The sequence below is a fragment of the Spermophilus citellus genome, assembly GCF_964194105.1.
Source record: "Spermophilus citellus genome assembly, chromosome: 3".
NCBI lineage: Eukaryota > Metazoa > Chordata > Mammalia > Rodentia > Sciuridae > Spermophilus > Spermophilus citellus.
This window is the reverse complement of record NC_138184.1, coordinates 148,334,325-148,359,164: the sequence shown is the minus strand read 5'-3', so window position 1 is coordinate 148,359,164 and position 24,840 is coordinate 148,334,325. Positions and strand designations below refer to the sequence as shown.

Sequence of the window (24,840 nt, the reverse complement as noted above, 5' to 3'; positions counted from 1 at the left end):
GGTCTCCCTAAGTTGCTGAGGCTAGTCTTGAAGTTGTTTGTGATCCTCCTGCCTCACTCTCCAGAGTTGCTGGGATTACAAACATGCGCCACCGAACCTGGTCCCTAAGACACTTTCAGGAGATCCAAGAAAGTCAAAATTATCTTCCTAATAATACTAATTTTCCCTTCTCACTGTGTCCACATTTGTGTGGGTGGTACAAACAGTGGTGGATAAAATGCCGGCCCTTAATAGCATGAATCAAGGCAGTGGCTCTAAACTGTACTAGTAGTCAACTTACATTCTTCACTGGGACTTGCAATAAAAAAAAAATTACCCAAGTTTTGTTTTAAAATCTCCTTACTGAAACAGTAAAAAATTTTATAATCATTAAAACTTCAAGCCTCCAACAACTCAGGAGGGTTAGGGTTAGGGTTGTGCTGGCATACACCTATAATCCCTGTAAGGAGGCTGACATAGGAACATCATAAATTCAAGGCCAGACTGAGCATCCGAGAGAGACTGTCTCAAATAAAGAAGGGCTGGGGTACTCAGTGGTAAAGCATCCCTTAGTTCAATCTTCACTATTGTTAAAAAAAAAAAAAAAATGCTCTTTGGGTATTCTTTGGTTGTCTCCCTATGTTGCCCAGGCTGGCCTTGAACTCACAATCCTTCTGCCTTAGCCTCCAGAGTAACTAGGATGACAGGCACCATGCCCAGCTTGGGATCCTTGAGTTTTAAGCATAAAGGGACTTAAGCCCAAAAGTTTCAGAACCACTAGAATAAAATATAAAACCAAAGTCCTCCCACCAGCTTCTCTCCTCCTCAACCAGCTTTCCTTTGCAAAAATCACTCTGTTTGGTGGTCAACTTCCCAGATCTTTCCCTATGCTTTTGCACAGACATATGTACATGGAAGTTTTTTCTAGCTGGACACAGTAGCACACACATGTAATCCCAACTACTCAGAAGACTGAGGCAGGAGAATCAAAAAGCAAATTCAAGGCCAGACTGGGGAACTAGGTTAAACCCTATCTCAAAATAAACATTAAATACGCTGGGTGTATAGTTCGGTGGTAAAGTGTCCCTGGGTTCAATCCCCAGTACCACACACCCCCCCCCAAAAAAAAAAAAAAAATTAAGTTGTTTCTCAAATATCTTCGATTTTATTTTGTACCAGGGATTAAACCCAGGTGTGCTTAACCACCGAGGCACATCCCCAGCCCTTTTATAAAGAAAGGCTCTCACTGAGTTGCTAAATGCCTTGCTAAATTGCTGAGCCTGGCTTTGAACTTGTTATCCTCCTGCCTCAGCCTTCCAAGCTGCTGGGATTACAGATGGGCGCTACCATACCCAGCCAAATACCTGTCATTTAAGAACTGTTCCATAATTTGCTTTTCAGTTTGCTCTTATGTCAGCTGATATAAATCTATGTCCTCTTATAACTGCTATAAAATATATCACAGTATATTTGGCCAGAATATGGAACATTTTCTTTTCATGGGCATTTAGGTTATTTCCAATTTTTAACTATTAAGGAGTACTGAAAACACGACTTTTTACCAAGTTGTTGTTTGTTTTGTTTTTGTACTGGAGATTGAACCCAGGGGCACTTGACCACTGAGCCACATCCCAGCCTTATTTTGTATTTTATTTAGAGACAGGGTCTCACTGAGTTGCTTAGAGCTTCGCCATTGTGAAGGCTGGATTTGAACTTGCGATCCTCCTGTCTCAGCCTCCCGAGCTGCTGGGATTACAGACAAACACCACCTTGCCAAGTATTTTTTTATAATAAAATACCACAAATGACATTGCTAACAGATACATGTTTGACAGGACTGGGGATATGGCTCAGTGATAGAGCGCTTGCCTAGCATGTGCACAGCCCCGAGTTTAATACCAACACACACACACACACACAAAAAGATGTTAAACATACCTAAAAGTTATAAATTGTTTAATAGTATTTCAAAGTATTTTCAACAAAAAGCAAAAGGAAGGGAAAGGGACCTATTGTTCTCCTTTAAAAAAAAAAAATCTACCTTCTAAGCTCAAAAATAGGTAACTGCAAAATGTCCTGGAGAGTCAAAACTTAAAGCTATGTTGTCTCTTTGCTTGAAAAACAGAAATAATGCTTATCCAGATTATCTGTATTATAACTATTTTTTTTAAAGAGAGAGAGAGAATTTTTAATATTTATTTTTTAGTTCTCAGTGGACACAACATCTTTGTTGGGTATGTGGTGCTGAGGATCAAACCCGGGCCGCACGCATGCCAGGCGAGCGCGCTACCGCCTGAGCCACATTCCCAGCCCCTGTATAATAACTATTAAAATGTAATGTGTAATATAATAAAGCCTAAAAATTCTGAGTTTATGGCTTCCTACCCAGAGGCCTTTCTGGTTCTTGTTCTGGCGGAGCTGGGGATCAAACCTAGGGCCTCACATTGACTAGGCAACCACTTTATCACTGAGCTAACCCCAACCTCTACCAAGTTCTTGATGATTTGAAGGGGTTTGTATGATATTGCTGAATAAAACTATACTTACACATTATAGAGCCATGAGTACTAGGCTATTTTCCATAATACTTCAAAGGTATTCACACTGAAGTCTGACAAAGTATCCCTAATCCCAAAATCTGAAATACAAAATGCAATCCTCTGAATACTGATCTGGCAACTCAAGAAGGTTGCAGGGGTTGGGGCTGCAGCTCAGTGGCAGAGCACTTGCCTAGCATGTGCATGGCACAGGGGTCCAATCCTTAACATTGCATAAAAATAAATAAAAATAAAGGTGTTGTGTCCATCTACAACTAAAATATATATAAAAAGTTTAAAACAGAAGGTTGAGATTTTGGAGCATTTCAAATATTCAGATTAAAGATACTCAACAAGGTCTATGCAGATATTCCAAAATCAACAACAACCACCTGAAACACTTCTTGCCCCAAGCATTTCGGATAAGGGACACTCGACCTGTAATGCCAAACGGCATGCACGCAAAGACACTTTGCCGACTTGTTCTATCTGTATGAATGTCCATTACTCCACTTTCTTGCCAACACCAGACAGTATTCATCTTACTCGTTTCTCCTAAACTGATAGGAAAAAAAAAAAATGCCATTATAACTGGCATCTCCCTAATAACTACTAAGACTGGGTATCTTTTTTCTGGCTTTTCATATATTCCCCTCTGAACTACTTCTTGTCCTTTGTCAATTTTTGCACTGTGTCTACCTCTTTGAAATTAGCAGGAGTTTTTTTTTTTTTTAACCTCCTAATCTATTATTTCCTTTAAGTTTGATCTCTTTTAAAAAAACTATTTCATGCAGTGGCGAACGCCTGTAAACCCGGTGATTTAGGAGGCTGAGACAGGAGGATTGTGAGTTCAAAGCCAGCCTCAGCAAAAGTGAGGCGCTAAGCAACTCAGTGAGACCCTGTCTCTAGATAAAATACAAAATAGGGCTGGGGATGTGGCTCAGGGGTTGAGTGTCCCTGAATTCAACCCTCAGTACCCCCACCAAAAAAGACTATTTCACAACTAAACACATTTTAGGAATCAAAGACCTATGTATGTATTGTATATATGAAATACAAATTCTTAACTTATTCAGTGCATAATCCATATTCTACAAAGAAATAAAAATGTTTCTATATATCTGTACATAAGAGACAAATCAAGGGATTATGCAGGAATCAAAATCCATCCTTTATCCTCCATGCTAAATTGTAAATGCACACATATATTACTGAGATAATACTACTTGTCAGATAATCCAAGAAGTCCTTGACAGATATTATCATTTAATTGCCAACAACCCCATGCAATAAGTTCTATTACCCCCATTTACGAATTAAAAAGAAAACAAAACTGAAAGTTTAGTCAGTTTGCCTAAGCAATGACTCCAACAGAGGTCTGTGCAGATCCAAGCAAGATACCACCGGCCCTACCTACCACTGTGCTTTATGTTGCTGTCCCTAATTTCACTCAGTTAATAGTATATGAACATATAAAAGTGTCACTTTTTTCTCTAAAGGTCCATCATATCATTTGGGATGCCTTTAATAAAAAAATCAAATAATAGACGGGCACCATGGCACATGCCTATACTCTGCCTCCTGAGTCATGAGGAACACTAGTTCAAAGCCAGCCTCAGCAACTGAGCAAGACCCTGTCTCAACATAAAAAATAAAAAAAGACTAGGAATGTAGCCCTAGTAACATGCCCTGGGTTCGAGCCCCAGTAACTTAAAACAACAACAATTACAGGAGCTTTAATCATCACTATGGATGGTTGTCTTGCCATCATTAATCTTAACATGAGTTCAGTCAACCTTATTACAAATTGACTATCATAATTTACTCCACTTACTTTATGAGAGGGTACCCCTATAAGAGCAGCTCTGAACTGCTTTGTGGCAGAGTCATTCCCAAGGAACTCTGAGGAGAAAGCAGTTTGATAGGCTCTCTGGTGAACAGAGCCGAAAATTAACCCAGGCATCAAGTTGTCCACAATAATCCCAAATACCCATCTGCTAGATGTCATTTAAAAACTGATAGAGCCCCTAACACATGAGAATAGCAAAGTCACCCTACTAAGTATACAGGCTCCGCTAACAACCCCTTCTAGGCTCAGCCTCAAGATTCTCCTGCCTCACACTTGTGCCTCTTTAATCCCAAACAGCTTGTAGTTCCCCCACACCAAGATGTTTCACACTCACATGCCTTGGTTCCTGTTGTCCCCTCTGCCTCTCCCACTCTCACTGGTGGGTTAGCCTCTGCTTGACTTCACTTCCTTCTCTGAATCTATACCAAGTTATCTGTATCAATACCCAGGATAAGCCTAATGCCCCTTCTGTGTTTCTGGGGCATACCTCATAGACGTATGACATAGTTAAAACTTTTTTTTTTTGTACTTGCAAAGATTTTAACCTACCTTTAGGAACACTATCACAGCAAGCCACTGCTACTATTGAACATAAAAATAACATCATCCAGGCATTCAGCCAGAACAAAGTGAAAGCAACTGTACTGTACTCTACTTTTCTTCAGGGCAGGGTCTTGTTCTTTCTAGCCCCTGAACCTAGAATGGAATAAACTATGAGCACACATCTTCTATCTGCTTAGGCCATAAGTAATAAATTCATTTCTGAAATTTAGGAAAAAAATGCAGAAATAGGTAAACTGGCGCATAACAAATATAGAAATTTAAAATTACACCCACATTTAACTCAAAGAAAATGTGGGTAAATGCAAAACTGGCTGATTTTTCCCCCACCCCCAGAACTGGGGATCGAACACAGGTCCTCTATCACATCCCTAGTTCCTTTTCTGATTTTTTATTTTGAGACAGGGTGTAAGTTGCCCAGGCTGGTCTTCATCTTGGAATCCTCCTACTTCAAACTCATGAATTGCTGTCAGTATAAGCACACATCACTGTGCCCAGCAGTTTTTATTTCATTTTAACATACAGAGGGCACAACTAAAATGGGACAGTCTCAAGTCAGCATAACATTCTCAGTAGCAGGGTAATGCTGTTCCTAGAACCCTAGAAGCCTCCGTGCTTGAAAAGATAGTCCTGAAACTCTCCCTGCACACTTCATTGTAAGAAGCTTTCTTTGTTGTCAAATTATAAACAATCACATCAACATAAGAAATTTAGCTTTTTTTTTGGGGGGGGAGCACTTTCAAATTTAAATGTTCTTATCTTTTGGCAAAAAACAATCCCCAGTTCAAGAAATTGCCAAAATTAGTGGGCTAAGAATAAAGTACATGCAAAGCCATGTGTACAATCCCTAGTACCACAGGAAAAAAAAAATTCCTAAAAGGAGTTCAATGATACACATGGAAGCATGCTTGACAGGAGTTACTATGAAAAGAACAATTAAATTACTGTACACCCATGCTGAACAAATGCAGCTATTGAATGAAGGACAGAGAACTGCCAAACTCTGAAGATTCTGAGATAATAGTTATAAAATTACTAAATTTTAAAGAATCATATTATTAACAATATGATTATTAACAATGTTTGTTCAAGGCTAACCTCAATAACTTATGATTCTGTCTCAAAATTTTAAAAACACGCAAGGAGCCGGGCACAATAGTGCATGCCTGTAATCCCAGCAGCTTGGGAGGCTGAGGCAGGAGGATTATGAGATCAAAGCCAGCCTCAGCAAAAAAGCAAGGTACTAAGCAACTCAGTGAGACCCTCTCTAAACAAAATACAAAAAGGGACTGAAATACAGCTCAGTGATTGAGTGCCCCTGAGTTCAATCCCCAGTACCCAAAACTAAATAAATAAACAAACACTCAAATAAATAAATAAAAATTAAAAAGGGCAGGGGATGTAGCTCAGTGGTAAAGCATCTCTGGGTTCAATCCTGGTTCAATCCCTAGTACCACACCCTCCCTCCCCCGCCCCCCAAAAAAGTTTGTGACTACATGCATAATGCATAGAAGAATTTCTGGAAACCAACATATGAAGTAACCAGTGATAAGGCCTGGGAAGCACATGGAGAGATTTGAAAAACAAGTACTTTTCACATTTTACTTTGTATTTTTAATTTATTTGAAAGCACACGTATGTAAAAATCACCAATGTACTCAATATTTATACAATATTGTATCTAGGTTATACAATAAGAAAAAGTAATACATGCTCACTGTAAACAAAAACACCATTCACAAATTTCATCCTGTGTGTGTTGGGGGTGGTTTACTGGGAATTGAACCCAGGGGCGCTCTACCTGAGCTCCATTGCCAATCCATTTTGAGACAGGGTCTTGCCAAGTTGCTGAGGCTGACCTTGAACTTGAGATCCTGCCTCAATCTCCCCAAACCCTAGGATTACAGATGTGTGCCACCACGCCAGGCTCCACAAATTTCTACTTAAATGAGTCCATGTTGCAAAACAGAACAAAGATCTTCCATATTTCTGTTTTCACCACCAAATCCATATTAATCCAACTTTCACATCTGAATGTAAGGGAAATAATACAGCAACTGCCATTGTTGACTATTGGGTTGTACTGTATTAATGTTTCACATAATAATCCTACCAGATCCTATGAAGCATCACTTCTATAACCTTCTTGGACCTCAATTTCCTCATGCTTAAACACTACCTTGCATTTATTAAATGGAGGTACAACTTAAACCCAGATCTAAGACCTCATATCCTACATCTTTCAAACTGTACCCTTTAGTCCAAAAAGGATACATAAGGAAAGCAGCAAGGCTCCTCACCAAGAGGTTTCAGCACATATTCTCCCTTCTACTCTACCAATCAGCAACGATAATCTGAGTCAAAGACACTTCCTTCTGCAAACAGGGTCCTACCAGACTTGAAAACAAACTGGGACAAACAGACACCATGGACTCCACTCCACACACCTTTACCTCATTTGCAATCTTAAAGACTCATCCCAATGAGTCACAAACACCAAAGCCATTGCATCTCCCTCTCTGTGGTCCCTGTCCTACTCTCACATCTCCTTAGGCCCTTCTCATACTTCTCTGAAGTTCACTTATAGTAAGATGAAGCTGCTAAGAAAATAAAGCCAAAAGAAGTCCCATTTCCTGTCCTAAAACAGGATGTCAATGTTTTTATTCTATAAATCCCCAGTTCTAGACTACCTCTACTGTCTTTTTCCTGAAGGAAGACAACAAACCTACTTTTCAAAGAAGACAAACAAGATTTCTATACTTCAGAGAAGGCAAGGAAACAGGATATTTCTGCTCTGACTTGCCACTGCAAACAGGATCGGGCTCCTGTGTAAGCTACTTTAAGGATTTGGACAACTTAAATAGAAGGAATGAAGGCAGGCAGGGCAGAGTTGCAGGGCTGAGAAAATGGTTCCACTGATGACAGGCAGGGCTTCAGGTAGGTCACCTCTCCCAGGGCTTTATGGAGAAGTCTTTGGTAAAGCAACTAATACCACTAAAGAATATATTGTGTATCTCATTTTTATTAGTTTTTCCTTTCTGAAAATAGCAGGTATTTAACACAGTCCATAGTACTTTATGGATCAAAGGACTTGCACAGACAAAGAAAAAAATATCTTGAAAGGAGGTAGTTAGGCCTAGTTTTCTGTCTCAAAATCAATTGATCTAACATACCACCTAGTTTGGCAACTACTGTGACCATTAAAGACAGAAATTATTTCAAAAGCATGCACTTTTACAAAGAACCAGATTTTTAAATATGTAAAACTGAGGGAATTTGGGTACTTCCAAAAGATTTCTTTTTATTTTTTTAAACATTTTTTAGTTGTTGATGGACGTTTATTTTATTCATTTATTTATATGTGGTGCTGAGAATTGAACCCAGTGCCTCACACATGTGAAGCAAGAGCCCTGCCACTGAGCCACAACCCCAGCCCTATATTTTTTATTTTTTTAGTTGTTGATGGACCATTTATTTATTTGTATGCAATGCTGGTAATTGAACCCAATGCCTCATACATACTAGGCAAGTGCTCTACCACTGAGCTACAACCCTAGCCCCCAAAAGATATTTCTTATAGCAAAAGTTTTATGAATGAAATGAAAGGAATGCTTAATATACACTGGCATCCCAATTTTTTTAAAAAAAGTGTTTAAAGTTCTTTTTTAAAATAGTTTTTAATTGTTTATAGACATTTATTTATTTATATGTGGTGCTGAGAATCAAACCCAGTGTCTCACACATGCCGGGCAAGTGCGCTACTGCTGAGCCATAGCCCCAGCCCAAAGTTATTTTAAACTAGCCCATGATATCCATAAATGTTTTGGCCAATAGTTTCAACCTCTGCTTGTAAAAATATGTATTTAACCTACTAAACAGAAGTACTCAATTTGATCTCTATGATTTTAGAACCTAAGATAGCTTCAGAGAATTTTCCAAATGTATATTAACAAAAAGCAAAAGAGGGCTGGGAGTGTGGCTCAGTGGTAGCGCGCTCACCTTGCACATGGGAGGCACTGGGTTCAATCCTCAGCACCACATTAAAAAATAAAATAAAATAAAGGTATTGTGTCCATCTACAACAACAACAACAAAAAAAAATATTAAAGCAAAATGACTTGTCCAAAGAAAGTTAGCTCAAAGTCACAAAAAAATTCTAAATATTCCAGAGAGCAAGTCAATAGTCATACAGCAATGGGATATCCCACTATTTCAAACAAGCCTTGTCCACTGAGCAAGAGGATCTATTAAATGTAGGAGATTTTTTCCCATCTCTAATACATAATAAATCAAATATGCTTGTATGTGTCTCTGGAAATTAAGAAAATGAATTAAGATACTAATAAATGAATTCTGGAAAGACTACATTCCAGTTAGCTCCAAAATCCACAATTCCCATCTATTTACAGCAGAGCCAGAAGGCTGAGATTTAACACCACCCCCATTCGCTTACCATTGATCTAAACCACAGACTCTTAAGTGGTAACATCCACAGCACAGCTGATCACGCCCTCCATTCTCCACAGGCTCCCTTCACTTCTACAAGAAGGTCACAGTTCCCTTTTGTCTACCTGCTTTACTGCCCTCTCCTTCCTTCCAGAGCCTTAGGCTCAATCCCTTGGTGATCTATCCTGACTAATGGTTTCATGGCTTCAAAAGTAAGCTAATGAAGACCCTAATTTTCACTTAGGCTTCTTACCTTCAATTGAGCTCCACTGAAGATATAGCCAAGTACCTACCCAACTTCTCATTTGAATTTCTAGTTAAGTATTAGAAACAAATGCCAACATCAAGATTGCCAATTTCTACCCAAGAATCTGCTCCTCTCCCAAAATTCTCCATTTTGAAAAATGGACCCATTTTCCTTAAACCTGATTGCTTTGACCAGACAAAAAAAAAAAAAAAGGCTTTTCATTTTTAACTCTTCTCATACCTCTCATCTAAAACCAAACACAATATGTGAAAACTTCATTGGAAATGGGGAGGCAGCCCCCAATGTAATACCTTGGGAAGAAAATATTAGTAATGGAGATAATGAGTAGTGGCCATTCCTTAGATCACTCTGAACAGAGAATGGCCACTACTCATTATCTCCATTACTAATATTTTCTTCCCAAGGTATTACATTGGGGGCTGCCTCCCCATTTCCAATGAAGTTTTCAGATATTGTGTTTGGTTTTTAGGTTTGTTTGTTTTCAATGATTGTTTTTGCAGTGGGGATGTGACCCAGGGCCTCACTGATGCTAGGTGAGTGTTCTATCACTGAGCTATATCCCCAGCCCTGTTCCAAGCATTTTGAAGCCACTTCACCAATTTGTGGAAGATAATCTAATGATGGCCAATACTGCAGTGCCTGGAAGCATATGCCTGTCTGTAATTCTGGCAACTCAGGAGGCTGAGGGAGGAGGATGCCAAGTCAGAGGCTGGCATGGACAACTTGAGAGCCTGTCTCAAAAATTAAAAAGGGCTGGGGATGTAACTCAGTGGTAGAGCACCCCTAGTACTGCCCAAAAAAGAAGGAAAAAAAAACCCACCCATTTCTCCCTCTCACTCCACACATGCCACTCCTCCATCCAGAAATAGAGTCTCTTTCCAAATCCTCCTTTTTGGTTTTGTTTATTTGTTGTTTGTGTGCCAGGGGTTGAACCCAGGGACGTTCAATCACTGAGCCACCTCCCCAGCTCTTTTAATATTTTATTTTGAGACAGGGTCTCACCAAGTTGCTTAGGCCCTTGCTAAATTGCTGAGGCTAGCTTTGAACTCATGATCCTCCTGCCTCAACTTCCTGAGCCCCTGGGATTACAGGCACAACACCATACTCTGCTACACATCCTCCTTAAATCTGGACTGGCTTGGTGACTTGTCTTGATCAATGGAATGGAACAGAAGCAACACTCTTGAGCCTCCTGTCTCAACTTCCTCAGCCACTGAGATTACAGGCATGTACCACCAGGCCCAGCTGGGATCTATCTTTAAGTGAATAAGCAGCTTCCGGTTTCACTTGGGGCAGTTGGTCACTGTGCTATTAAAGCTATTCAGGCTACTACTGAATGATGAGATACTGTGTGGAGAAAGATCAAAGAAGAAGCCCATGGGGCCAGTTACATGAGTGAAGCTTTCTAGGAATCTTTTTGCCACCCTTAGTAAATGACCCAAAATGACATCACATGGAACAGAACCAATGACCTAACAGACCCATAGCATCACAAGAAGATTGGAGTGGATTTGTTAGGCAGTAATAGATAACTAAAATACCATGATCACAATAGAATCTGCTCCCTATAGAACTATCTGATAATGCCAAATATTCTAAGAACTTGGGACTCTTTCCTCTTATACTTCCATTGGATTTTTCTTGGACTACTTCTGTGATAATTTCAAACCATTTCCTAATCAAGTTAAATGGTCTCAGAATAATTCTCTAAAAAACGTACAATTGCTGTATACTATGTATTCCCCTTCAGGGCAATATAATTCACACACTATGTTAATATTTATAACTATTTACCAATACTGAACACTTGCCAAAATACAACTTCAGACCATGATAAATTATACCCTTGATTTTAATGGAGCACTCAAAACATGCTTGCCACCAGCCTTTAAGCGAAATCCTGGCAGTCGAAGCCAATTTGTAAACACAGATTTATGGGGCAGAGAGTCTAAGAATGCCAGTCCTATCCTTTGGTCACTGCTACCACACTGCCACCTCCTGTCTTATGACTCTGAAAGCCTGAATCAGAGGCAATAGTCGATAAAGGAAATTCAGCTAAGAATAGCACAACTAAACATCTTTCCGCCTCTCCTTCCTCCCAGACCAAACCAACTGCCAGCATTACTGAATGGATAATTCATACCTTTCAAAAATTAGTTACTGCTAGAAAAGCTGCTACCTGAATGCAGCTAAGGACAATTATAATGGAGTCACCTCAAATAGATAAAAGTAGTTCAACAGCTTCACTTTAAAAATCAACACAACTGCAGAGGTACTGCTCATAAAAGGATCTCAAAGCATGGCAAAGATAATTTCCCACTTGCTGACTGAATGAGGTACATAAGCAAAAGCAACTGAGCTACCATACTACAGAAAAATTCACGTCAAGCTCCTTAGAGGGAAAACCTCATCTCTAATTCCAAAAGATACTTTTGAGCCTTAGCTGATAACCCATTTATTTCAAGAAGAGTGACAAAACCTCAGAACAAACATGCCCCCTTACAGCTTATTATAAGGGCATTTGGCCTGAACAGAGAATGTCAGTGATCAAACAAATCAAAAGAAAATCCAAAAACAGAAGCCAAGATTCTCAATTCCCACTGGCTCCAGGGGCACCCATCACATTTCTACAATATCTTTCTCTGGTTTACTGTGGACACATGGTAGAAGTTACTTAACATTTAGTTTCTAAACATTCTATGAAGGCCAAAGTAACAAATCTTTCAGGCTGGGGATGTGGGTTGGTGGGAGAGTACTTGTCTAGCCTGTGTGGGTTTGATCATCTGTGGGGTGAGGCTTGTAAAGTAGGTATAATCTCAGTGACTTGGGAAGCTTAGGAGGGAGGATACCAAGTTTGAGGCCAGCCTCAGCAACTTAGCAAGACACTGTCTCTAAATAAATAAATAAATAGGGTCAGGGATATACCTCAATAGTAGAGTGACCTCCAGTTCAATTCCTTGTACAAAAATAAAGAAAAAAAAAAATCTTTCAAGCTGCACTGAGAAAACAATGAATCAAGTAAAATCCCTCCATCTACAGTTACATATTGCTGATCTTAAAATGGGCACTCCACAGATACCTTTGCTTGTTAATTCATAACAATCGAAACCTCAAGTATCTGCATGTGTGAGAAAGGCACTACACAAGATTCACCTGTACCATACCTATAAAGAAGGGTACTGTTATGCATACCTGTGCTTAAATGTTCTACATTAAAATTAGCTATGGGGGTTGGGGATGTGGCTCAGGCGGTAGCGCGTTCGCCTGGCATGCGTGCGGCCCGGGTTCGATCCTCAGCACCACATACCAACAAAGATGTTGTGTCCGCCGAGAACTAAGAAATAAATATTAAAAAAAAAAAAATTCTCCCCCTCTCTCTCTCTCTCTTTAAAAAAAAAAAACAGCTATGCCACGCAGCTTGGTGCACACAAGGCCCTAAGCAACTCAGCAAGACCCTGTCTCAAAATAAAAAATAAAAAGGGGCTGGGGATGTGGCTGAGTGGTTGAGCACCCAGGGTTCATTCCCTGGTACAAAAATTAAAAAAAAAAAAAAAAATAGTTTGTGATATCCTAAGACTTTAAAGTAAAATGCATTTAAAACCTCATCCAATTTATGTGTTAAATAAGTATTCCAAATAAAAGTTATTTTTTTTTTCAAGAACATTTGAGTTTAAAGGATCCTTCTTGGGAAAAAAAAAATATTACCTATAATATTATGCCATTTTCTCTCCTTTATTTAAATGTGTTTCCTGCTGCACATAATCCTAATCAAGGCCAACAGCTAAATTGTAAATGTTTGATCAAAAATAGTTAGGCTGTAGGCAGGTGTGGCAGCACACGTCTCTAATCCCAGCTACTCAGAAGGCTGAAGGAGTATTGGAAGCTTGAGATCAGCCTCAGAAACTTAGCAAAACCCTATTTCAAAATAAAAAATAAAAAGAGTTGGGGTGTAGTTCAAAGATAGAGCATCCCTGGGTTCAACCACCAGTACCAAAAAAAAAAAAAAAAAAGTATAAAAATTTAAAAATTTTTCAGAAATTGAAAGTTGCAGAAATTTAACTAAAAACCACCATCCTGTTCCCTCCGTGTCAGCAACTTTGCCATTCCCTCTCCCATGCCCAACAGCCCACAACATAACAAAAAAAGGACAGTGCTATTTATATAGTCACATACGGGTTCATACAATGCCAACAAGATAGAGGTGGCTCTTCCAACCAAACTCAGCTAAAACAACTTAAAAAAAAAAAAAAAAAAAAAAAAAAGAGGAGAGAGGGGGAGAGAGAGAGAGAATTTTAATATTTATTTTTTAGTTTTTCAGCAGACACAACATCTTTGTTTGTATGTGGTGCTGAGGATAGAACCCGGGCTGCACGCATGCCAGGTGAGTGTGCTACCACTTGAGCCACATCCCCAGCCCCTAAAACAACCTTTCAAAGTCACAACTATTTCCACACTCACCTTTACCTCCAAGAGGAAAAAAATTTAAGCGTATACATTGAAGTCACCACCAAGACTTCCTATGCTTCATCTTTTATATTTGTAACCTAAAATGCAACCCAATGTAATCTTCTCTTCATTTGGTATGTATTTGGATGTGGAGGACCTCAAGCTCTATATGGTACTACTATAATCTTCCCCAACTGAAGGATATCTGAATGCAGAAAAGCCACATTCCTTCCACATTCCCTTGAGACTTGGGTAATCAGGAAGTAAGAGTGGTCTGAACCAAACTCAACAATACCCGTTTTCGCACCCAACAGTGCTAGCAGTTACAGCTAGGCCAGTTTGCCAAGCATCCAATCACCTCCTGGACCTGCTCCCCTGTTTAGTCAGTGCAAGTCCATTCATCCATCTCAGAGTGCTGCCATAAGCATTCTCTGGCACCAGGTTCCCAACATGCCTTGCACAGCAGGTATAAAGGTCACTGCTACACAAAGGGGTGTGGCCGTCTCAGATGCTCACATGATGATGGGATGGAATGAAACTACTTCTAAGCATTAAGAGCACAATTTGGGGGCTGGGGCTGTAGCTCAGTGGTAAAGCACTTACCTTGCATGTGTGAGGCACTGGGTTTGATCCTCAGCACCACATAAAAATAAAGATACTGTGTGTTCATCTACAACTAAAAGCAAAACAAAACAAACAAAAAAGAACACAATCTGGAGCCAAACACTGTGGTGTATACCTGTAATCCCAGCAGCTTGGGAAACTGAGGCAGAAGGATCACAAGTTCAAAGTCCACCTCAGCAACTTATTGAGGCCCTAAGCAACTAAGCGTGACCCTGTCTTAAAATTGAACATAAAAAGGGCTGGGGATGTGGCTTAGTGGTTAAGAGCCTCTGGGTTCAATACCAAGGTCCAGAAAAAAAAATAAATAACACCACACCACCTGAAATCCAGCAGGCTTACAGGATTGACCTGAGGCAATCAACTTGCTATCAAACCCCACCATTGCCACCTCTTAACCTAGCCATAGGTACTGGGCACATGGTCCCCAGGATGCCTTCTTGGCCCTCTTCCAGGCCCTGCACAGATGAAACAATCCAGATAAGGAAAACTACATCATAGCTCCAAGGTTCAGTTAAAGCAAAAGTGTAATGTAGATTTCCAGCAAATTTACCAAGGCAGAAAAAGAAGGCTCTACTTTTAAGACATTTCAGCAGAAGCAAAGGATTTATAGTACTCAGCTGTTCTTTCAAATCAGTTTTTTAAGTCTCCAATGTACTCAGTCCTGTTTACTTTGCTAGCAAAATACTATCATTTAAAATCCTCAGCATTTTAGCTAGTGAAAAATTAGCTTGAAAATTTAATCTACATTGTTAATAAACTGAAGAAGTTTTCCACTGATAAATATTTGCTGCTACTGGTAACATTTTGCTTTCTGTTTTCCAAAAGAGGAACTTGTGTTTATTATAAAGTAACAAGTAACTAAGCATATTTTTAGGCTGCAGCAAAAGCCTTTAAGAATAAAACAGTTGTTACCAGACAATGTTTCTAATTTAATTCCCTACAGGTGTGGAGAAACTAACCTCAGATTGGAAAAGAAAAGCAGAGGATAAGGTGAATTACATGCAGGTCAATGAACTGTAGAACTCAAGACATTTAGAAACTCTGAAATGCTAAAATGCGAGTTCTTCCAATAAAATCATTTGCCTATCTTTAATATAACATTTGATGAAAACTAAGGGCTGGGAAAGGAGCTCAGTGGTAGAGTGCTTCCCTAGTATGCTTGAGGACCTGGATTCAATCTCCAGAACCAAAAAAAAAAAAAAAAAAAAAAGGAAAACACATTGACTAAACATGAAACCAATTAGAATTTGTAGAATGTGCTTACAGTTTTTTTTTTACCCAAGGTAATCAACTCATAGATTTTATCTTTAAACTTTCTTTGAGGGGATATGACTTCTCCCTTCATTTTTCAATTCCTGTAAAACTAAGATCAATTTAGATACTTTTCAGTACCCATTATTTTAGAAGGTTCTTAAAAAGAAGTATACCATACTATAACTTGATTCCTACCAAAATGCCCAACTATAATTAAATAAGGTCACTTGACTATCTCTCCAATTATCCTAATGAAAATTAAGCACATAAAGAAAGAAATCCACAAAAATCCAAACCAGTTCTACACTATAAACAAGATATGTGAAAATGCTGTGCCTGGGGGGAAAAAGTTCAATCTAGAAACAGGCAGAATTTTTTTTTTCCTGCCACCTATCTCTGCAAAGCTAACCCCTCAGGCTCTCTCTCTCTCTCTCTCTCTCTCTCTCACACACACACACACACACACACACACACACACACACTCACCAATACTTAAGAGACACAAGCAGACCTGGTTTGAATTAACTTCAAGCTTATTGTTTGGCACAGGATGGGGGAAGGTAGAAGGCAGTAACCCTAACCCCACTTTGCAAAACCCAGAAGGGTACAGGCCAACCCCAGAGGCACTGGGAGGGACCAGTTCCTTACCAGTTAGAATTACAGAGCCCTGAACAGGCCTGCACTAGAGAAAGAAGCCATTTCTTCAAAACACTTCAGTGGCTAAAGAGTCTGCAAATATTTTGTAAAGTGACACACTACATATGCTCTTGGAGAAGAGAAATCCCACTGCTGAAATAGCACAAATCTTCCAGACTTCACTATCTCTGGGTGGTTATTTGTATGCAGAAATCATACCAAAGGGCCAGGAAGCATGGACAAAGGCAGTGTTTGCAGAAACCTGCATAACTCTGGAGTGATTGAAAGGCACTTCTGGGTTCACTCACATATTCCAACACCCACTAGCCAGCATACAGGGTTTAAAAAAAAAAAAAAAAAAAAAAAAAACCTTTCCTCTCAGAAGCGCCCACCATGGTGTCTCAACCAAAGAAAGAGAAGGCAGGGCTGCCACACCAAAAGAAATGGACAGCTACCTTCACCTATCCTGGACCTGCAGGTATGGGGATCATCCATAGCTTCCTAAATCTGGCAGATTCTCAAAGACTGATCCTAGAGATTGATTTCCTGCTCTAGTAACTTGACCTGCTCTGCAAAGAACATTAGCTGTGAGAGCTTCCTTGACAGACTTTTATAACCAGTAACAATAAACCAGCATCAGGGGCCACAGACAAGCCCTCTATTCCTTCCCAGAATTATCAACAAACAGCCTTGCCATAAACTTAAACCGAGGGAAAAGACAAGAAAGGCCAAGCCATACTGCAGTCACTTAAGTATAAAAGAAAAAGAAATTGTTTTCAGCTGTGTTTTGTCTTGCCTCCTCAAAACTGGGTAAGAACAAAATAAGCAAGCTCACCTTTGCCTTTTGGGGACCGAGTGTTCAACTTCTATGGGTTTCCCGTGCAGTTCCATTTTACCTGTGGAAATACAAGAGGTGAGACCGTCGGTCAGGTTCAGCGGCTCTCCCTACCCTAAAGACCTGCACAGACTAAGCGACGACACAAATGGTTCCTGACACCCGGAATGAACCCCACGGCCCGGACGAGGCTCAAGAGAGTAGCCAGGGCCACTAAATAGGAAGCTGACCCCCTCAGGTGGGTGTGGGTTTTAAACTTATAGATGGTTGAGGAAAGAGATCAAGTGTTGGACCCACGATCTGGGTAACATTCTAGCCCTCCCCCCTCCCCGCCGCCTCTCCCCCCACATCAAAGAGTCACCCAACCCAAGGTCCGCAAAAGGGAGGTGGCCACTATTCTCATCTCCTGGACACTCCCCACGGGACAAACTCGGGGGAGGGGACGCCCCGGCCCTTCTCTCTGTTCAAACCCAGGCCCGAACACTTCGCGGTGGAGAGGGCAGGGAGTGGCAGGAAGGGGTCGGGGACAGCAGAGGAGAAACAGTGTACAGCCAGAGATATAGCTCAGTCAACTGAACCCAGGCGCCACCGGCGGCTAAGCGTCCCCATCAAGTCTGAGCTATAAAGAAGCCAAAAGGCACAGGATTCCCAAAGGGTCCCCACTGCAGCTTTCCTTTGAGTGTCCCACGCCAGCCCGCGGTCCTACCACGCACTGTCCCCGGGGCCGAGCGCACCCAGTCACCCCCAGAGGCCGCAGTCGCCCAATGCTGGGGCCGGGAGAGCGGCTGAAGGCGCAGCACCGTGGCTGTGGCTCCCTTTCTGGAGACAGGCGGCCGCCTCCGCCCACCTGCCCCCTTGCTTGTCCGACGGGGTGAAGTGGAACCCGGTAATCCGGCCCATTCGCTCCTCTCCAGCAGGGTGGAGAGGGAGCGCTGGGCCGCTTGTGCGAGGCACCAGCCCGCGCGGCCTCACGGGCACTGGGTCGAGGGCACTTTCTGTTCTCCAGGGCCGGGGGACAGAGAAGCAGACGCTGTAAATAACGTCCAGAGGAAAACACCAAGGAAGAAGAAACAAGCGCGCGTCTGCGCCCGGCCTCCGAGGCCCCGGGCCTGAAGCACGCGCTGGGCCCGGCCCGGGCGGGGCGGTGTGAGAGCGCGCCTTGCAGCCCGCGCCGGGGCGGTCTTGACAGCGCGTCTGCCCTCGCCGGGCGAACGTGGCCCGGGGGGCGAGTCGCGGACCCCAAATTGCAACTGAAGCCGAGGAAAGCCCCGTGCCCCTACGCGTGTGAGCGCTCGGGCCTCACCCCCGCTCCAAGCTCGGGCCGGGCCTGGGGCCCCGCGGAGACGCCCGGCCCGCTAGGGCAGGCGGCGCAGGGCCGGGGCGGACGGGCGCCCGGGCTGGGGCCCACCTGAAAGCGCCTCGATGGCCTTGAGGGCCCAGCTCTCGTCCGGGCAGTCCACGAACGCGTAGCCCGTCTTCACCAGGAAGGGTCCCGACACCGGGATTTTAGCGTCCTTGAAGATACTTTCTAGGTCCGAAGGGGCGGCGTTCTCGCTGAGGTTTCCGATATACAGTTTGTTCATTGTTAAGAGTGGTCGTTTTAGAAAAAAAAGGAGAAAAACGAAAAATTAAAACCACCCACGGTGATGGATGGATCCGGAGGGTTTTGTTCTCGTCTTCTCGCCTTTAAAATACACAAACACACTAAGAACCAAGCATAAGAACGAGAAGCGAAAAATCGGATCCGAGGGTTCTTGTTTTTCCAAGTATTAAAAAAAGAGAAAGAAAAGAAAAAGCCTAGCTACAACCCAAACGCATCAACGACTCTTCCTAACTCTGAGGAGGAGGCGGGATTAGCGAGAGAAAGGAGGAGGAGGAGGGGAAAAAACTACTTTTTGTCTCTTCTCCCCAACCCCTTTGGCATCGGCCAGAGGACTGTGAAAATATCACACTACAAGAGGCAGGCGCCGCCTCCCCATAAAAAACCCAGAAGGGTGACTGGCAGGAGGGAGGGGAGACGGGGAGGAGGGAGGAAGGCGCAGGAGGCGGAAAAAATCCGCTCGGAGTGTCCGGCTTTTTGAATGAGCCACGTGTTCAAACTACAAATCAACGTCTCACGTGAGGAATCCCAGCGCCTCAATTAGAGTGGGTTTCGGAGGAAAGGGAGGAAAAAAAAAAAAAAAAAAAAGAGCAGGCGAGAGGAAGAGGGGGAGGGGAAACGAGATTGGGCGAGGGACCCTGAGGAGGGGGAGGAGGAATAGGGAAAAATGCTAAAGCAGCCGCAGCCGGGCTGCAGAGGGGAGTGCCGCGCGGGGAGCTGATTGTCACCACCCGAGTTTAGAAAGGGTTATCTGGTTAGGGCGGATCCGAGAAGGGAGGAAGGGTTAGAATACTGATTTTCCTTTTAAATAAGGAAAAGAGTAACGGTGCTAACTTGACAATTGCTCAGCTCTAGCTCCTCTAGTTTTAATCATTCGATTTTTAAAAATAGGTGATTAACAACAAAACCGAACAGTCACAATCTTGAACTCGCCTGGTGGCTTTGATGACAAGGAGGAGTGTAACCCCGGCAAAGACTCGAGCACGTTTACAAGGGCTGGCGGAAACGCAGACAGGGAGTGGGTTGGGTGGGGGCGGGAGAGGCGGGCAGACGCGCCGCACCCTCTGCACCCTCCTCGGGCCTCGGGCAGCGGGGTGTGGGGCGGCCGGGGGCCTGGGTGGTGGGGGAGGGGAGCCCGCGGCGTCCTGGGCGGGTGTCTGGGCGACACCTCCTCCGCCTGAGCTCGCGGTGGCTCTAGGCTTCGCGTTTGCCATTGGCTGCTCGGTTCAGAAAGACTCAGGGATAAATGAGGCCGGGGGCGGGCTTGGCCACCGGTGGGGGAAGGGAGCGCAGGAGCGGAGATTTCTGCTGTGGGGATGGGGACCTCGGGGGTTTGGGCAGCCCGAGGAGCAAAGTCAAAGTGGGAAAAGTCGGTACTTAAAGGGAAACCCTCTCTTCCTGTGGTTTCTTAGAGGGGGAGGGTCTGGGTAGGCTAGCACTTTCATTTAAATAATTTTAGTTGGAGAACTTGGGACTCTTAAACAGGAAGACTGCTCTGCGTTTCCCCTAGGTGGTATTCGCTCTTGAAAAACTGCTGGAGTCTCTTTCTGCCTGCATTTGACCATGCGAGCCATTCATAATTTTTCCTGTATGTGAGGAGTACAATGGTTGGTGAGTGGGGGAGGGTCTGGGCCCGGTGGAGCCTTCCAGGGCCAACAAAATGTGAACTGGACACCAGGAATACGGAAACAGAGGCAGTGCTGAGGTTCTTGTGGAAATTTCCCACCTTCGTTTAATGGTTGTATACTGCACTCAAAAGCCTTCGTTTGTATCAGATACTTGTGATATATTTTTAACAAGTATTTCATGAAAAAGATAAAAAGCTAATTTTTAAAATGTAAAATTCTATTTTGCATGGAAATAGAAACACTCATAACTTGATATTCTTAATAGAAAAGTGTGTGAAGAGAAAAATAATTGTGATTTATATTGGAAACATTAGTAATTGACAACTGATAAAGTTGCGTCTCTGTCAAAACTGTGGCACTTAAAAGGATGTTTTCCAATTAAAAGGTGAATAGCAGATTATTTTTAAACATTGGAATTATTTCAGGATATAAAGGTTCTTTATATTTTGTCCATTAAAAGGAACTTAGAATTTTGTGTTCAGTAACCGGAAGGTGTCAGATCATCCATTTTAAATGCCACTGTTCTAACAGGTTTTTCTTTCCTGCCAAGCAAATTCAACTTTATAAATGTAAACACACTTTCACAATATTTTCATTTAGTTTAATTTAGTGAGATGTTTTAACTTTGAGATGGGAAAAACGTGTTTTTGTGTCAGTGTTTAGAACTGTATTAATGAGCTCAATATGGAAATATTTCAGTGGCGAAATTTCTCTTTTTAGAGAGCCTACTATTTTTCACTTTCGTGCTTTTCAAGAGACGGTTCTAAAAAGGGAAAAATACAATGTATGCTTATGACTTCTTTGGTACTCTGTCAATATAAAGTTGTGAATTTATTTTTTTAAGTACCTGTTGCATGTGATCAAAAATTATTTGGAGAAATGTTTTTGATTTGTATTTGCTTTTCTAAAGATCACTTTAAATATTACAATCTGTTGGTCATTAAACTCTTAGTTAATTTTTTTCATAACAACAGGTTTGTTATATTCAGCTTGCTTCCAAAGTTGATGGGAATGGTGGCTTCTGGATAGTTGACTGTATTTGTTCTTATTAAAACCAAGACCAAAGGAAATAACTACTTGTAAACCATGAGGAAAATTGTTTATTTTTCATAAATACTAGCCCATGCTTATCTGTCACTATCAAACAAATCTAACAGCTGGAATTTAAAACAAATGTGTGCTGTTTCGATGAAATGTGTTCCTGGGATTCTTGTGAACTTAATCTGTGTATTATTGTAATAAACTGGATACTCTGGCTAGGAACTTAAAAACATACATGAGCAATAAAAAATAAAAGCTCAGACATCAAAAAGGGACAGGGATATAACCTACTTACAATCTTGCAAGCATTTGAGGGATATATTCTCAACGGCAGAGTAAAAAGATCATGGGTAACTGAGTGCAAAAATATCTTCGGTGGATTTTTAAGCACGAATATAAGTCGGTATAATTTACTGTCTTTATTAATCTCACACCAATTAACTGAATCTGGACTACTCCAAGTTCATTTGAAACAGTTGTGGCTTCTAATTAATTTTAATTCCACAAAGAAAGGACTCCCGCTCATCTATTTACTCTTTGAACAGTTGCACCTCATCTGCTGACCTAACGGACAGTAAAAATGTTTCTTGTGGTCAGTGCAATATTACAGGAGAAAGGGTACGTATAGGAGGTCGGTTACCGATGCCGCATCCACAGATTGTGGGGAAGATGCTGGGCAGGCGTGGGGGGAAAGGGCAATCCTGTCGCTCCCGACCGCCTGCGACCTTCACGCGAGTGGGCACAACAATGCCCGCCGCGTCTCCAGGGCCTCATAGGAGGCATTTTTAACACACTCTTAGTCTTTCAAACAGCTTTACTGGGCTCTGATCTGTTTAAACTAGTGGGTTGATTAGCGGTACCTGGTTCTGCCCACGCTCCAGAATCTGTCATTTATTTTGTTTAAAATTAAAAAAAAAAAAAAAGTGCCCAGGAGATGGGGTGGTTTTGTTTCCATTTTCCTCCGGCTCTGCCCGGAGAAAGAGGGCGGGATCCTCCCAGCTCAACACTAGGGAAGGTCTTTCGTGGATCGCCTGCCGCCTGGCAGGGCCTTAACCACTGGACGGCCCTCCCCTGGTCCTGCCGCGGGACAGCGCGCTTCTGGCTCCGCCTTGGGGTGCGTCCCTCCGCGAGGAGCCGCGTGGCGAGGCTAGACGTGAGGGCCGGGGGGAGCCACTATGGTTCCCCTCACGGAGCAACCCCACCTGAGATCCTTGCTTTCCCCGCGCCCGGGCGCGAGCCGCGGAATCCGATTGGCAGTGTACATCTGGTGACCCTCCCGCACCTCCGGCCTGAGTTTCGGGCACGCGAAGGGCTCCCCTGGGCTCGAGATGCTTGATACCCACGGAGAAAGCGAACCAGAAGCCCTCGCAGATCCCAGTGTCTCCGCCTGGGGCGGGGCCGGGCCGCGAGACGGCGCGCGAAAGCGTCCCCGGGGCGGGGCTCCAAGACCAAGTTGAGCAACCGGCGTCGAGAGAGACACCGCCCCTGGCTAGCGGGGGTGGTCCTCTCACCCGATTGGCGGAGGAAGGCAGCCTATCATCGTTGGCTGCCTCCTCCCGAGCCGTTTGCTGGTTTCCACCCATTGGCCCCCGAGCCGCCCCTGGATTTCCATCTTTTGTGGCGCGAAAATAACCCTTTGCTCCCTCAATGGTTTTGTTGTGATTGAGGGGTCGGATCGGGTTCCTTTTTTCTTGCGCTCATTTTTCCTGCCCTTTAACTACTCGCCCCCAACTCCAACCCCCAAAGAAGAAGGAGGGAGGTAGCTGTTAGGAGGGGTGGAAAATAGTTTTGCATCCGCGTGGGAAGCCCGCCCTTTGCGCTGACCGCGTGGTGCCCGCAGAATCCCCTCCCTTCCCCCATCGTCCAGCGCCCAGAGGTCCTGGGTTTGCGCCATGCTCAGCAGCTGGAGTCACACACATCTTCGTTTCCAACCACTTAGAATTTATACCTTTTTTGTTGTTGTTGTTTAAAACTACAACCAAATACATTTCCAGATGCCTGAACTTTCCTGAGCTTCTCGAGAAATCGACTCATTCTGCCCCTCCCTTTCTATCCCCCTTTGTGGTCCGCAGGGTTGTTTTAAGCAAAACCAAACAACCCCTCCAAAAAAAGCAAACGAAAAATTCCGGGTAAGATCAACTATGCCGAGACCACGTTTTCGTTAGAGCAGCCCTAAGAGCAGTCAAGCTGAGGCCGACCTCGAAGGATTAGCGATTTCTGTAGCTGAAATATTCTAATTTTACTGACGTTTGATGGACATGGTGAGAAAAAATACATATGAATTTGGCTTGGAAAAACACGAAACAAACGAAATAATCATATTTAATTGGGTTAACTTAAAAGGTAGATAGCCACAGTGGTGCATTCTAGGTACTGATGCTTTGGGTAGGTTTTTATTACTTTAAAATATTGTTATTGGTCTTTTCAAAAATAAATTAACGAGATCAGAACTCTGATCATAACAGAAAAGAAGGAAGTATAGATTTGTTTTGTATATCTAATTTCATAACAGACTTTACCAATCTTTCATTATCTGGAGAAAAGGAAATGTTCCTGTTGGGAATATGACTTACTAATTTGTTCACAGATAATTTTTCATTTTCAAGTCTTGACATACTCGATTTGGTCAAAAACCAATGAAACAATCATTCCTCGGGAAACATTAAAAACTTAGATAAAATCACTAAGTTCAAAAATGTTTCTCTATATTTTAATCCTCAGATATAGTGAGCTACGTCATCCTCTGTAAACTCTTTTGGAAAAACTATCTTTATTTAGTTCCAGTCTCTAAAAACTGATTAAAGTAACACTGCCATGTCATAATACTAAAAGTTATTTGACTAGCTTTACAAAAACAAATTTTAAAAATGAGTTGATTAGTACAAAAAAACTGTTTAAAACAAAAGTAATCATTGCACATATTTTGTTTACATTCTGTATAATTCAACTATATCTCACCAATGGAGTTAATAGGATTTTGGAAGCTTTCAAGGAACATTATTCTTCAGAAACATCAAAGTCATTAAAAAATCGTTTATTTTGAACAAATTGATTAAATTTTAAAGATTATATAATACATTGCTAATGATTACAGAACTAATAATTTTATAACACTTTAACACCTAAGAAATTTAAA

General features: G+C 42.2%; 2 protein-coding genes across 4 annotated transcripts in view; one reads left to right on the top strand and one right to left on the bottom strand.

Annotated features, from left to right (window-relative positions):
• The window catches only part of IGF2BP3 (insulin like growth factor 2 mRNA binding protein 3), a 143,689-nt gene extending 124,532 nt beyond the window's left edge, over positions 1 to 19,157 (bottom strand). For both annotated transcript variants that reach the window (XM_081284228.1, XM_081284229.1), the window contains exons 1-2: positions 18,844 to 19,157; positions 17,436 to 17,496 (exon numbers count right to left, since the gene is read on the bottom strand). In XM_081284228.1, the coding sequence (XP_081140354.1) occupies positions 17,436 to 17,496; positions 18,844 to 19,018 (236 nt within the window). In that variant the 5' untranslated portion in view covers positions 19,019 to 19,157. The remainder of the gene's footprint in view (positions 1 to 17,435; positions 17,497 to 18,843) is intronic.
• Positions 1 to 24,840, top strand: part of LOC308643867 (protein FAM221A) — a 330,925-nt gene that overhangs the window by 152,886 nt on the left and 153,199 nt on the right. The gene's annotated exons all lie outside the window — the stretch shown is intronic.